The sequence below is a fragment of the Rhinatrema bivittatum genome, chromosome 7 (assembly GCF_901001135.1).
Source record: "Rhinatrema bivittatum chromosome 7, aRhiBiv1.1, whole genome shotgun sequence".
NCBI classification, from domain to species: Eukaryota; Metazoa; Chordata; class Amphibia; order Gymnophiona; family Rhinatrematidae; genus Rhinatrema; species Rhinatrema bivittatum.
The window spans coordinates 105,789,580-105,804,764 of NC_042621.1; the positions used below are offsets into that span (position 1 = coordinate 105,789,580).

A 15,185-nucleotide genomic window follows, 5' to 3' on the forward strand; every position below is an offset into this window, starting at 1 on the left:
GAGGAGAGAATTTCTTGTGTTAAGGCAAAAAAATCACCTCTTTAGGTTTTACCTTTTTTCTACGATATCCTTGTCAATTTGAAATTAAGAAAGGGGATCATATATATATATTTTCTATCAGTTAGATCAATTACAACAGTTTGTAGATGCCCAATCACCTGTTATTCCTCCCCATTGCCCCCAAATGAGTAGCCTAGGTTTGGGAGTCATATAAATACCAGTTGGTATTGCTCTGTTAAGTTTTGTGTTTTTATTTATTTTCCTTAAATATCTCCTTATTTGATTACGTTATCTTGACAACGCTCTAATTTTCTTCTTGAAAAGTCTCTTTTCCGAATGTACAAATGAAAGATGTTTAATTCGTTTTGTCTTATTTTGCTTAATGAACGGAAATTTATAATATAAGTATTAATCTTTTCAAACATTTGTAAATTCAAAATGATAAAGATTTAAAAAAAAAAAAAAAAAGAGATTGGGGAGAGCAATGGTGAAGCTTTATCCTTTGCCTGAGCAAACATTGATGCTGTCTGCCGTTCCAAAGTTGGATGCTGCGGTGTTGATGGTCACAAAAAAGGCGATTATTCTGGTCATGGGTTCCGAGGCTTTGAAGGATGTGCAGGATTAAAAGCTGAAGATTCACCTGAAGAGGATTTTTGAGGTGTTGGCCCTGAGCTTGCGGGCTGCCATCTGCTCCAGTTTCATGCAAAGAGCTTGTTTGTGTTTGGTGCAGCAACTCCAGGACAGGCAGGTGAAGCTGGGTGCCGAGGCAGATAAAGCTGAGTGCTTAGAGGCTACAGTGGCATACTTTGCGGATGCCTTGTATACATTTTTGAGAACTTCGTCTCGCATTATGGGATCCACAGTGTGAGCCAGGCGGTTTTTATGGCTGTGTAACTGGTTGGTGGATGTGTCTTCTAAGTCCCAGTTGACGTCTCTACCCTTTAAGGGACGCCTTTTGTTTGGAGAGGACCTGTTAATGAAAGATCTGGGAGAGAATAAGGTGCATAAGTTGCCGGAGGACAAGGTGGTTCTTTCAGATTCAGTCACATTTTCGTGATGTTAGGAGGTCTCGTCCTGCGAGAGGAGTTCCAGCTTCGCAGAAACAGTTCTCTCCTTGAGGTCAATCCTTTTGAGGAGGCCAGAGGCCCTTCGGAGCTTCCACAGGAGGTGGAGCTACAGGGGCTAAATCCTCACAATGAGGCGAGGCTGGTCCTCTCTGCCATTCCCTGTTTAGGGGGGGTCACCTAGCACAGTATTAAGGGGAGTGGGCCAAAATCACTCAAGATCAATAGGTCCTCAGCATAGTAAGAGATGGTTACGCATTAGAATTTGCTCGGTCCATTCGCAACTTGTTTTTAGTCTCCCCCTGCAGGTTGTTGGAAAAGCAACGGGCGGTACGAGAGATGTTAGTCTGGTTGCAGATGTTAGGGGCAGTGATTCCAGTTCTCCAGGGTGAAAGAGGCGAAGGAAGATATTCCATTTACTTCATTGTTCCAAAGAAGGAAGGCACTTTCCGCCCAGTTCTGGACTTGAAGTGGGTAAATGTGGCACTAAAGGTCCCGAAATTTTGGATAGAGACCCTGAGGTCGGTAATTGCAGCAGTGCACAAGGAAGAGTTTCTGGCTTCTTTGGATCTGAAGGAGGCATACCTGCATATTCCCATTTGCCTGGATCACCAGAAGTTTCTGCGGTTCATGGTGCTGGGGCAGGATTTCCAGTTTCAGGCTCTTCCTTTTTGGATTAGCTAACGCGCCACACACCAAGGTAATGATGGTGGTTGCTGCGCCATTGCGGTGCGAGGGAGTGCTGGTGCACCCTTACCTGGATGACTGGCTCATCAGGGCAAAGATGGAGGATAGTTGTCATAGTTCGGTGCAGAAAGGATTAAATATTCTGGAATCTTTAGGATGGGTAGTGAATTTAGCAAAGAGCCACCTGGTTCTGTCTCAGACCCTTGCCTATTTAGAGGTGCAGTTCAACACTTGGAAAGACAAGGTGTTTCTGAAGGAGGAGTGGGGTTTGCAAGTTGCAGAGTCAAATCCGGCACTTATTGGAGTTACCGATACCCAGAGTCTGGGATTATTTGCAGGTTCTGGGCTCAATGGCTTCAACGCTGGAGTTAGTGCCGTGGGTCTTTGCGCATATGAGACCGCTGCAGAGCGTGCTGTTGGTGCAGTGGAATCCGCTCTTGGAAGAGTTTCACCTTCCTTTGCCTCTTGAGGGTTCTGCACAGGACAGTCTGACTTGATGACTGCTGATGTCTAATCTAGTTCTTGGTGTCAATCTGGAGGTCCTGGACTGGATAATTCTTACTACCAATGCCAGTCTCTCTGGAAGGGGAGCAGTATGTCAGCGGCAGTCGGTCCAGGGCACTTGGTCCACAGAAGAAGCCTCTTGGTCTATCAATCGATTAGAGACCAGAGCAATTTGGTTAGCATTACTTGCATTTTTGCCTTTGATTTGAGGCTGGTTGGTGAGGGTCTTGCCATAATATGTGACGGCCGTAGCCTACATCAATCAGCAAGGAGGAACCAAGAGTCGAGCGATGGCCCAGAAGGCTCAGGAGCTAATCCTTTGGACAGAGCAACACTTGGAGCGGATAGTGGCATCACACATCACATGGGTCGAAAATGTTCAAGCGGATTTTCTACATTGCAGTTTACTAGATCCGGGGGAGTGGGAGCTGTCCAAGACAACGATGCAGCTCAACCACGAGAGGTGGGGCTGCCCCCATGTGGATTCATTTCAATGCAAAGGCGGCTCGATTTTACAGTCGAAGACGAGAGCACGGGGCCGAGGGCGTAGACGCTCTGGTGCTTTCCTGGTCTCAGGAGGTTCTGCTTTATGTATTTCCCCCTTGGCCTCTGGTAGGCAAGGTGTTGCATTGAATAAAGAGATACCCAGACGAAGTGGTATTAGTAGCCCAGGAGCGGCCACATTGGCTGTGGTTCGCGGATCTAGTCAACTTATCAGTTGACTTAGAAGGTTGCATGCTGTCTTATCAACCTGATGTAGTTAGATTTCTTCATGGGGATTTTTCTTAATTCTGGAATCTTAATCTTGTTCTCGGAGGTTTATGTGAGGTGCTTTTTGAACCTCTTCAGAGAGCGATGCTTAAGGATTTGACCCTAAAGGTTGTTTTTCTAGTGGCCATTTGTTCAGCTAGGAGAATCTCTAAGTTGCATACTTTGTCTTGCCATGATCTGTTCCTACAGATTTTGGACTCAGGAGTGTCCTTGCAGACAGTACCCTCTTTTTTTTTTTTTTTTTTTTTTACCAAAGGTGGTATCGGCATTTCATGTGAATCAGATGGTGGAGCTTCTGGCCTTTCTGGAGTTGGATTCTTCTGTGTCTCATGTGCAGGAACTTAAACTTTTGGATGTCTGCAGGTCTTTGATAAGAAATCTCAAAGAAACAAATGATTTTAGGAAGTCTGACCATCTTTTTGTTTTATGGAGCGGTTCGAAGAAAGTTACACAGACTTCAAAGGCTACCATTGCAAGGTGGCTCAAGGAGGCTATAGGGTCGACATACATTCTCAAGGGGTATCAGGTGCTTGAAGGTTTGAGGGCACACTCAACGCGTTCTCAAGTGGCCTTGTGGGCAGAGGCTCAGTTGTTTTCGCTACAGGAATTTTATAGAGCAGTGACTTGGAAGTCGATGCATACCTTTACAAGGCATTATCACCTGGATGTGGGGGATCCAGAGTTTCGGTCGTTTGGCGAGAGTGTCTTGCGAGTGGGACTCTCCAGGTCCCACCCTGAGTAGGGAGCTTTGGTACATCCCAGGAGATTGGACCGATCTGGGTACGTACAGGGAAAGGAAAATTGGTTCTTACTTGCTAATTTTCGATCTTGTTGTACCCTTGATCAGTCCAGAACCTGTCTGGTCTGTGGAGGTGGAGAGTCATCTGCTCAGCTGTAGTTTATTGTTAGAGAATACAGTTTTTTCATGGCATGGAATACAGACTTACTGGAAACGTTTTTTCTATATTTGTTAAGTTGGTTGATGTTTTTACATATTGTTTGAGCTTGGGTACAGGTCAATACTGAGGAACTGCAGATGGCACCAGGGTATATGAAGCAGTGTCAGTAAAACTTTCCATCTGCTGGTAGGGAGGCATAAACCCAGAGTCTGGACTAATCTATTGTACTGCAGGAACGAAAATTAGCAAGTAAGAACCAATTTTCCTATATTTCTACCTCCAGAGCCCAGTGAAAGTATGCACTTGATTTTAGTATCTTTAGCTTTGTCATATGCGCAGTAAGTTGTTCATTTTCTCTCTATTTTTAATCTGTTCCTTCTATTGTATTTCTTTCTCTTTAGTTTTGGGATTACCGCCAGTCTCGGAAGTACTTGAATATCCTGCCCTGTCAGGTTCCAGTATGGAAGGCCAGATATACTGTAAGTATAAAGTTCAGAATATCTTCATTGAGGATCATTGTATCTTGGCATTTACTGACCAATTAGCATTATAAGTACTGTTACAGACTTATGGGAAAATACACATGTGATAACACAGATATAAAAATGTGCCCATGGTCATTAGTTAAGGTTGAAGGCTTGACATCAGGTACTGTTACTGCTCAAGAGTTTGAAAGGTGTACTGAATCAATCATTTTTAAGTATTCTCTATGGTAAGTGTACCATGGAACACCTTACATTTCAGACCATTTGTCAGTATCTGGTGTTTTTCAATTGCGCATAATTGGAAAGTTACACATGCAAGTTTAAAAGTACCACAGACATCTGTTTTCCTAGAACCCAGACAGATGAATTTAGAACAAGTGGGTTATGCACCTCTACCAGCAGATGGAGACGGAGCAAAGCTGATGTCACAGTATATATATACTGCAGTAACATCAGCCTGCCAGTATTCTCCGTCTCCAGCAGATGGTGACATGCATCTCCCTACTGGGGATTGTTTTAGATTTTAGAAGGAGAAATAAAAGGACAATTAATTTGCCCTGCTCTTCTATGGTAATACTAAATGATCCCTCCCCCAGCTGAGAATTCCTGAGGCGATTTATGTGGTCTCTGAGATGAGTGCCTTGGTCCAGTAGCTATTTTTTAAGCCGGCATGGACTTAGCTGTTTCAACAGCTGAAAGGCAGTGGGTGCAGGAAGCTGAGTGCAGCAATGACGACAGTATATATATACTGCAGTGACATCAGCCTGCCAGTATTCTCCGTCTCCAGCAGATGGTGACATGCATCTCCCTACTGGGGATTGTTTTAGGTTTTGGAAGGAGAAACCATAGTTTCGTAGCCAGAAACCATCTCTGTACTCAGCCAGGAAGAGCCGAGCTCAGATAAGACTTAAAAAATAAATCAATAAATACAGAAACAGGTAAGGAGGGTTTTGTGTAGGACTTCCTCCTTCCCCGGTCTCCCTGCTTAGTGTGCCATTTTGATGTTCGTCCTGACCCAAGGGAGGTTAAAGGAACATGGGCAGCCTGGTGGGTTGAGCAGCCTCTATCGGCTAGGCCTCACTGTAAGGCTTTTTCTTGTGCACCTTGTGGGTAGGCCACAGCAGTCTTTTTGCGCGCTTTTGCCTGCATGTTAGGCTGCCCTCTTCAGGATCAGGCATCAGTTTAGACATCCAGGTTTATAGCGGCATCTGAGTTCACATGCTTACCTGTGCGCATAAATTGGGCGTGTTGGTTGTGCGCTTAAGTTTGGGATGCCTAGCCTAGTCTTGGGATGCCTAAGTTTTGGATCTTACATTCCCTGTACGTACCTGGATCAGTCCAGACAGTGGGTTATGTCCCCAATCCAGCAGATGGAGTCAGCACAAGCTTTGAGGGGGTGTATCCATATATACTACTACCCCCTCTGCAGGAGTTCAGTATCTTCTGACTCCAGCAGATGCGAGTAGGGGAATCAGGCTTCCCCTCCTTTTCCTTTTTCTTCACTTTCTTGCTTGATTATGGCTTATGCGCCTATAACTAAGAAACCTAAGCGCTTTTTCCTATGCGCTGTCATATTTGGCATCTCAGCCTGGTGTGCCCTCTAACTTGTGTCAGCACTGTTTGGAGGCTCAGGGATAATTATCTTCCTCTGATTTTACTAAGCCTGGTTCTTCCCAGCCTGATGGGGGACTGAGTAAAGACATGTCAGGAAGGCATGGATCCTTCTGCCTTTTCTTGGGTAGAATTTTTCAAGGATTGCAATACTTTCCTCAGGTGCAGTCCTCAGCCCAGTCCAATCCTGCCAGGGCAGAGCTGCATCCCGGTACTGCTGTTAAGCATCAAAATACCTCTAGGTCAGCAGTAGGCCTTCCTGATGAGGATCTGGATGGCACAGATGAAGAGGCCAATCATGACTCCCTGGAGGATGGGGAAATTCCTCGGGACTGGAAACATATTGGACTATGTTGCGGTTCTTTCATAGAGATGAGCTGCCAGCTCTGATTTCCCAGATTTTGAACTGCTGGGAGTCCCTGGGGTGGATTCCAATTCTGAGCCAAAGAAAAATCCCAATTTGGTTTCCTTGCATGAAGCCTCTTGTTTTTTCCCTCTGATGGAGGCCATTCAAGAATTGATTGATCTTGAGTGTGGCGCTCCAGAGGCAAATTTCAAATGGGGTTGAGTTTTGGATCTAGTGGTGAGAGAACGTTTGCGTTTTCCAAAGGTGGACGCACTTGTCTGTGTAGTCTCCAAATGACTGACTATCTCCGTGGAGGGAGGAGCGGCCTTGAAGGATGTACATGAAAGGAGATTTGAGCCCATCCTTAAACAAGTATTTGAAGCAGTGGCAATGACTTTGCAGATAGCTTCTTGTGTTCTCTGGTGGCTCGCTCTTGTTTACTTTTCTCTCAGAGGTCGATGACCCTGGAGTGAATTCCAGGGCAGTTATGGAGCCAGCAGCCATCTTTTTGGCAGATGCAGGCTGCGATTTGGTCTGCACCTCAGCCAGAGGGGTGGCTTCGATAATAGCAGCCAGGCATCAGCTATGGCTAAGAAATTGGTCGGCCGATGCAACCTCCAAGGCTAGCCTTACGAAATTGCCCTTTGACGGCTCATTCTTGTTTGGAAGCGAATTGGAGAAATTAGTCAATAAGTGAGGTGAATCACCGGTTCCTTGGTTGCCGGAGGATAAGAAGCAGATGCCACACTCCTTCAGCATGAGAGGTCGTGCTAGGGGATCCAAGCGTCTTCGATCCTACAGAGGAGTGAATTTTCAGAGGTCTCAGCCTTTCGGTAGATCTCAGTCCTTTCAGCCCAGATGGGGCGCGGTAGTAGGGGTCAGGTAGTAGAATCTCCCGAGCCCCCCAGTGAAGGCATGCTGACCCACCCCTGGGAACAGTAGATAAAGGGACGCCTCTCTTTTATCAGAGGTGGGTCGAAATCACAACAGATCAGTGGGTCCTGAAGGTGATACAAGAAGGATATGCGCTGGAGTTTCGCAGTGTTCCTCAGGACAGGTTCATGGTGTCTCCCTTCCACAGAAAGAGCAGGCTGCGGAGTGTTCATTATCAAGGCTCCTCAGACTGAGGGCTATGGTTCCAGTGCCCACATCTCAAGAAACTACAGGTCAATATTCCATCTGTTTCATTCCATCTGTTTCGTCCCATCCTGCACCTCAAATGGTTCTACTGTCATTTACATGGAAACATTGCGCTCAGTGATAATTGCCAATGCAGTTGGAATTTCTGACCTCCCTGGACCTGTCCAAGGTGTATCTTCATATTCCCATCCGACTAGAGCACCAGCGTTTTCTGCGATTCACAATATTGGGACGCCATTATCAATTTCGGGCACCACTCCCAGAACCTTTTCTAAAGAAATGGTGGTGGTTGCAGCAGAGTTGAGAGGATGCACAGCCTAGTGCACCCATATCTGGATGATTGGCTGATTCGTGCCAAGCCTCTGGAAGAGAGCTGTTTGTGACCTGCAAGGTAATCTCCCTGTTGCAGGAGCTCTTCAAGTGCTTGGTTTAATGGTGGCAACCCTGAAAGTGGTGCCATGGGCAAGGATGCATACGCGTCCTCTCCAGTGCTCCCTGCTGTCTTGGTGGAATCCTTAGTCTGAGGACTACTCGATTCAGCTCCACCTGCCAGTGGAAGTCTCCTCCAGACCGCAGTGGTGGCTACAAGCGGATCATCTAAGGAAGGGAGTTTCCCTAACATCACCGGACTGGCTAGTACTCAAAACAGATGCGAGCCTCCATAGTTGGGGAGCTCACTGTCAGGAGCTCATAGTGCAATGGTGCTGGAGTGAAGGAGAGTCTCTCTGGAACATCAATCGACTGGCAGCCAGGGCGGTCTGATTGGTATGTATGCAGTTAGGAGGAAGATTGCAGGATTGAACGGTCCGGATAATGTTGGATAATTTATTTATTTATTTATTCCTTTTTCTATACTGACGTTCATGACATGTCATATCACATCGGTTTACATCAGTCGGCAGGGAGGAACCAAGAGCCAGCAAGTGTTGCAGGAGTTAGATATCTTATGGAATGGGTGGAAGTGCATCTTCTGATAATCTCAGACTTGCACATAGCAGGAAAAGACAATGTGAAAGTGGACTTTTTCAGCAGGGAGAGTCTGGAACCAGGAGAAATAGGTATTGTCAGATGAGGCATTTCAGCTGATAGTAGATCGCTGGGGCCTTCCATTTCTAGACTTGCTGGCGACTTCTCGCAATGCGAAGGTTCTTAGATTCTTCAGTCGCAAGAGAGATCCAAAGTCATTGGGCATCAGTGCGTTCATGCAGGAATGGCCGGAAGACAGGTTGATGTATGCCTTTCCTCCATGGCCCATGTTAGGCAGAATGATTTGGAGAGTCAAGCATCACAGAGGGATGGTGCTTTTGGTGGCACCAGGTTGGCCCATGAGACTATGATATGCAGATCTGCGGCAGCTCCTGGTGGACTCCCCCCTCCCCCCCTCGACTGCTGGCGCACAGGAATCTGTTGTGGCAGGGACCTATTCTTCATGAAGATTCAACTCAATTTTGTCTTACTTTATGGCTCTTGAGAGGGCTTGCTTGCTGAAGCATGGATACTCTTCTGCGGAGGTGGTCACAAGCCTCACTCACACCAAGCCTCACACCAAGGCGAGCAGGCCTTGCACAGTCTGGATTGCAAGAGGGCTTTAGCCTTCTATCTAGAGTGGACAGAAGATCATAGGCAATCCACACAACTCTTCATCTCTTTTGACAAGAATAGATTGGGAGTTGCTGTTGATAAGCAGATACTGTCCAGTTGGGTAGCAGATTGCATATCTTTCTGTTATGCACAGGTGGGACTGCAGCTTGGGGGTCATGTCAAGGCTCATTCCGTCAGAGCCATGGTGACTTTGGTGGCCCACTTGCAGGCAGTTCCTATGGAGGAGATTTGCAAGGCTGTGACGTGGAGTTCCCTCCACACGTTCGCCTCTCACTATTGTCTGGATAGGGATGGTTGACGTGACAGTAGATTCAGCCAGTCCATCCTCTGGAAACTCTTTCAGCTCTAAACCCAACTTTTTCTGCCCACTGCCCTTCTTTTTTCAGGTTCAGACTGCCTCCTTCTATTACCAACAGCACCACTGTTGTTGTGCCTGTTGGCACTTGGTTAGGCATCTGTTGGTCCTTTTGTTCTCCGTGACAGCCTGTACCAAGGGATTCACCCATGTGTGAGGACGATCATCCTGCTTGTCTCAGGAGAAAGCAGAGTTGCTTACCTATAACAGGACAGCAGAATGTTAGTCCTCATGAAACTCGCCTGCCACCCCGCAGAGTTGGGTTTCATTTATGTATGTTTGTTTTATTTTTTTCGTAATTCTATGTTATGAGAGTAAAGAGGGACCCTGCATAGTCAAAGTTCTAGAAACTTTGACAGAAGTTTTCCATACCAGGCTCCATCTGATGATGTCACCCATGTGTGAGGACTAACATCCTGCTGTCCTAGGAGAACACCTGTCATAGGTAAGCAACTCTGCTTTCTTTATGGTATGTATGCTGAGTAATGCCTTACGTTCCTGACCATGTCTGGCTGTGGTGTTTTTCAGCAGCATACGCATCGGGCACCATAAGTATGTGTACTGTCAGACTCAACAGGAGGCAGCAGAGCCTCTGACCCTGATCAGGGCTGGGCAGATGTTTTTGGGAAGGAACAGAGGAGAATGAGGAAGAGATTTTCTGTGGTGGTGGAGGGAACAAGGACTATACCTTAGTGAAATTGGGGTGTGGATAAGGAGGGGGGGAGAGAGGAAGAGGGCTGCTTGGTGAGGTGGTAGAGGGGTCTGTACTTGCAGCTGGTGCCACGAAGCTCTCGCAGTGCTGCACCAGCTCCAGTTTGTGGACCCGCCCCGCACGTCTTCCTGCTGCAAGTGGCAGCAGTCGTGCTGCCCCACCCTCTGCCCCAGAGCCCTTGTATCCTGTAGCTTCCTCTCCCTGTGGACCCTTGGTTGCAGACCTTCAGTGAAAGGGGCAAATAGGCAGGTAGGAGATGCAGTTGGTTCCTGCCAATTCTAACTTCTCCAGAGACTGGACAAATGGTAGCAACTCACTGACAAACTCTACCAGCAACTAGAAACAGGTGCAGCAGCACCACCCGTGCGCACATGTGCATGAGCACGCTTAATGTAAAGAACATCTTTGGAATTTTATGTGCTCGGTGGAGTTCATTTTCACTGTCATCTTTGATCTCTTAGCCAGCAAAACAGATCAGTTAGCATAATGCCAATCTATATGCATCCGTGCATCAGAATTTTATTATTGTGAACCTCTGAAGAGATGACTAATATTACTTTTTTTTTTTGTTTGTTTTTTAATGCACAAAGAAAAAGGTGGTTGCCCCAACCATATAATTTTCAGAAACAACAAACGATGGGGCAGTGAAATCTCAGATTGTCCAATGTCTTTATTTTTAAGAGATGTTTATTTGTAGGTTCACAGATGTGTCAAAGATATTGCAGGTTTATTATGAGTTTACATGGGCCCCCAACATGGTCCTGCATGAAGAAGGCCAGACACACAAGGACCAGGTTCTCCTCTCCAACTCTGTCAGCTGTGCTGTACTACCTCTTGTTAGTCTAAGTGGTTAAGCCGGAAGAAGAGAAGAAACTGGATGGGACCCAGTCCTTGCTTTAACATACCTAGTTTTTATTGCTCGTTCCCCCCACAGTTCTCACTGCCTATGTAAAAGTTTAGAATATGAAACGGGAGGCACTGGATTGAGACTGGATAGGTAATGCCCCTAATGCTTGTTAATAACACTGTACCTGCATCAGAATCGAGAACTAGGAAGTGCTCAGAATATTTAACCGTTTGAAATATCTTTACAAACATTTGCTGCTACGTTACCTCTTCAAATTGAGGTCAGGCTGATGCTGACTGAAAATGGTTACCGCCTGAAAGCTGTTTGGTGGCTTTTGTGACGTGAGTTGGTGGTCATGGTTCAGTTCTTAGAGCATTTTTTTTTTTTTTTGTGGTACGAAAAACACTGCATTGGTTGACATCTTGGAAGGTAATCTCATCAGAGAAGCCTTTGTTGAAATGGGTTTCAGTTACTTTCTTTCCATAACAAATGGTCCCAGTAGTAAAGGATTACAGCACATTGCTATGGCACTGTTTGGGGAAAGGGAACTGAGCCTCTGTCTAGAGTTGGGCTGGGAACAACGAGAGACTTAGACTTGCTGAAATCAGATCAGTTCGTGTGGAACGCTGCTATGTATTGAGAGAAAAGAAGAAAACCTGAACAACTTTTCTGCTCTTTAGAGGAGACTTAAGAGTGAGCCTGACTCTAATCATGGAGATGTTAGGGTACCATATCCCAGCAGTGCTTAAGTCAGTGTTTAGGCTGTGTAGTCTTCTGAAATGGCTCCTATCCTGGAAAACATTTATTTTAGCTTATTTACTGACTCTGGCTTTTTTTTTTATTTTCGCTTTTTCTATTATTTTTGGCTAAGATGTGTTATCCCAGGACAAGCAGGATGCTAGTCCTCACATATGGGTGACATCAGTAATGGAGCCCTATGTACGGAAAACTTCTGTAAAAGTTTCTATGAAACTTTTGACTGGCACCAGTGTGCCTACTGAGCATGCCCAGCATGCTATGATATTCCCTGCCACAGGGGTCTCCCTTTAGTCTTCTTTTTTCCGCGAAGCAGTTAGCCTCGCGGTTATTTGGAGTCCTGTGGGATTCTCCACAATTTTCCTCACGGAAAACTTTCAAAAAACTTCAACCGCAAAGGGTCTCCCTTAGTTTAGTCATCGCGGTGAGTTTTTACCGTTCTCGCGGTTCCGTTCCGTTTTTTGGTTAAAAACATTTTTACCTGAGTCTTAGGCCGTCGACGGCTGTCCGGCCACAAAATGGCTACAGGTTTTAAAAAATGCCCAAAATGCGCGAGAAATATGTCTATCACAGACCCACACCAGGACTGTGTACTTTGCCTTGGTGAGGGTCATGAGGTGAAAAATTGTCCCTTATGCGCTACGATGACCTCGAAAGGTCGACGTCTACGGCTGGACAAAATGGAGCAGCTATTCAAGATTCAACTAGTTACTGCTCCATCTACTTCCAAACAATCGTCTCCGGCTGGATCGATTAGAAAAGTAGTATTGAAAAAACGTCACTCAGGTGAGTCGGGAGACGCTCCATTTTCCTCCCCCTCACCATCGTCCAAGGCCTCAACATCGGGCAGTGAGAAAGCCCGCGAAAAAGACAAACATCACCATCGGCATCGTAGGCCGCATACGGCATCACCTACCCCGATAGCCGGTGAGCCATCGACAGATGACGGGGCACCGTCCAAGAAACCCCGGCTCAAAGGTAAGGCTTCCGAGCCATCGACAAGGCGATCCTCGCCGATTCCGGCGGAAGGAACCGTACCTCCTCAGGGCTCTGAGGTTGTACTGATGTCGCCACCACCGCCTCCCCCCATGGGTGCTCTGTTCACACCATCCATGCGGGCGGAACTTGACGTTTATATACGCCAAGCGGTTCAGGATGCCTTTGTGGAAGCGATGCCACGACCGACTACTCCTCTCCTGCCATCGACACCGGCCTTCATACCATCGCCGATTCCATCGCCAGTACACGCGATGCCGATGCCGAGGAAATCACAATCAACGATGCCGTCGGTTCCAGGACTGGTACCATCCAGGGCGCAACCAGCGGTACCTTTGATGTCGATGCCCCAGATTCCATCGATGCCAATGCGGCCATCGACCTCGATGGCACAGCCGGTACCATCTCATGATACGTCCATTTTTCAACCTCTGATGGAAAAATTGGACTCACTTATATACACTCTTTCCTCTGCACCTCAACATCCAGGTTCTGATCTCCATCAGGAACCGTTACCAGGCCCCTCAGGTGTCATACCACCCATCAGGCCACAAATACCACTCTCTGACACTCCTTTTAAGCCTTCTAGGCCTATAGAACATCCTCTGGACTCTAGTGACTCAGAATATTCATCAGGGGAAGATATCCTCTCTGAGCCCTCACCACCAGAGGATAGAAGAAAATCACCACCGGAGGATCTTTCCTTCTCGAATTTTATAAAGGAAATGTCTGAAACAATTCCCTTCTCCCTCCTTTCAGAGATAGACAGCAGACAAAAAACTTTGGAAGTTCTCCAATTCGTAGATCCTCCTAAGGAAATTCTTGCCATTCCAGTCCATGAGGTCCTACAAGAATTGATGTACAGAATGTGGGAGCACCCTGGGTCTGTGGCAGCGGTCAATAAGCGTGCTGATGCCACTTATCTGGTACAGCCCATCCCAGGGTTTCAAAAAACACAATTACCGCATCAGTCAGTGGTGGTCGAGTCGGCCCAAAAGAAGGCCAAGAGGTTAAAACAGCATGCCTCTACACCTCCTGGTAAGGATAACCGGTTCCTGGACAATCTAGGAAGAAAAATATTCCAAGCTGCCATGCTGGTATCTAGAATAAATTCTTACCAGCTCTTTATGAATCAGTACCAGCGAGACCTGTGGAAACAGGTAGAAACACTGTCACACCAGTTACCTGACCAGTTTCAGGACGGATTACTAAAACTCGTGCACAAAGGCCTGGAGGCGGGTAAACACGAGGTTCGAGCAACATATGATTCCTTTGAAACAGCCTCCCGACTGTCAGCGTCAGGAATCACAGCCAGAAGATGGGCCTGGTTGAAATCATCGGAGCTGAGACCAGAGGTACAAGAGCGCTTGGCAGACTTGCCTTGCCTTGGAGAAAACCTCTTTGGGGATAAAGTTAAAGAGGCGGTGGCGACAATTAAGGATCACACTGAGACCCTTAAACAACTATCTCAGCTGCCGCAAGAAGTACACCAACCTTCTAGGAGGCTTCCAAGAAGAGAACCAAGGAAACCATATTACCGCCCTCGGCGGTATTATCCCCCAGCAGCCAGACCCAGACAGCAAAGGCCTACTCAAAGGTCACAACCTCGCCAGAGACCTGCCAGACCTCAACAGCCTCCACCTGCAGCGTCCACGTCTGGATTTTGAAATCCAACCAGAGAGCATGAGTCATTCCAAAAATCCTTGCCCACAATTACCTGTCGGAGGCCGAATTTCTCATTTCCATCAAAATTGGAACTCCATCACGACAGATCAATGGGTACTCTCAATTGTATCTCAAGGGTACCACTTGGATTTCCTCACTGTACCAAACGACAATCCTCCTATCCCATCTTGGACAGTGTCTTATCATTACACAATTCTACAAGTAGAATTATCCACCCTACTGACTGCCAAGGCCATAGAAAAAGTTCCCAGGCCTCAGTGGGGCAGAGGATTCTACTCCCGATATTTCCTCATTCCAAAGAAAACCGGGGGCCTACGCCCAATCCTAGATCTCAGAAATCTCAACAAATTTCTAAAGAAAGAAAAATTCAGGATGGTGTCATTAGGCACCATGCTACCTCTTCTTCAAAAAGGAGATTGGCTCTGCTCTCTGGATCTTCAAGACGCTTATGCTCACATTCCCATTTTTCCTCCTCATCGACAGTACCTGCGATTTCTGGTGGAAGGTCAGCACTTCCAATATCGAGTACTGCCTTTCGGCCTAGCCTCAGCACCTCGAGTGTTCACAAAGTGTCTTGCAGTAGCGGTGGCACATCTTCACAAGCAAAGAGTACATGTGTTTCCCTACTTGGACGATTGGCTAATCAGAAGTCAAACACAAAACGGTGCTCTCACTTCTCTCCATCTCACAATGCAGTTACTTCACTCCTTGGGGTTTCTCATCA

General features: G+C 46.7%; 1 protein-coding gene across 5 annotated transcripts in view; it reads left to right on the forward strand.

Moving 5' to 3' along the window:
• The window catches only part of WDR59 (WD repeat domain 59), a 283,191-nt gene that overhangs the window by 59,243 nt on the left and 208,763 nt on the right, over positions 1–15,185 (forward strand). For all 5 annotated transcript variants that reach the window (XM_029608874.1, XM_029608875.1, XM_029608876.1 and 2 more), the window contains exon 9: positions 4,327–4,404. In XM_029608874.1, the coding sequence (XP_029464734.1) occupies positions 4,327–4,404 (78 nt within the window). The remainder of the gene's footprint in view (positions 1–4,326; positions 4,405–15,185) is intronic.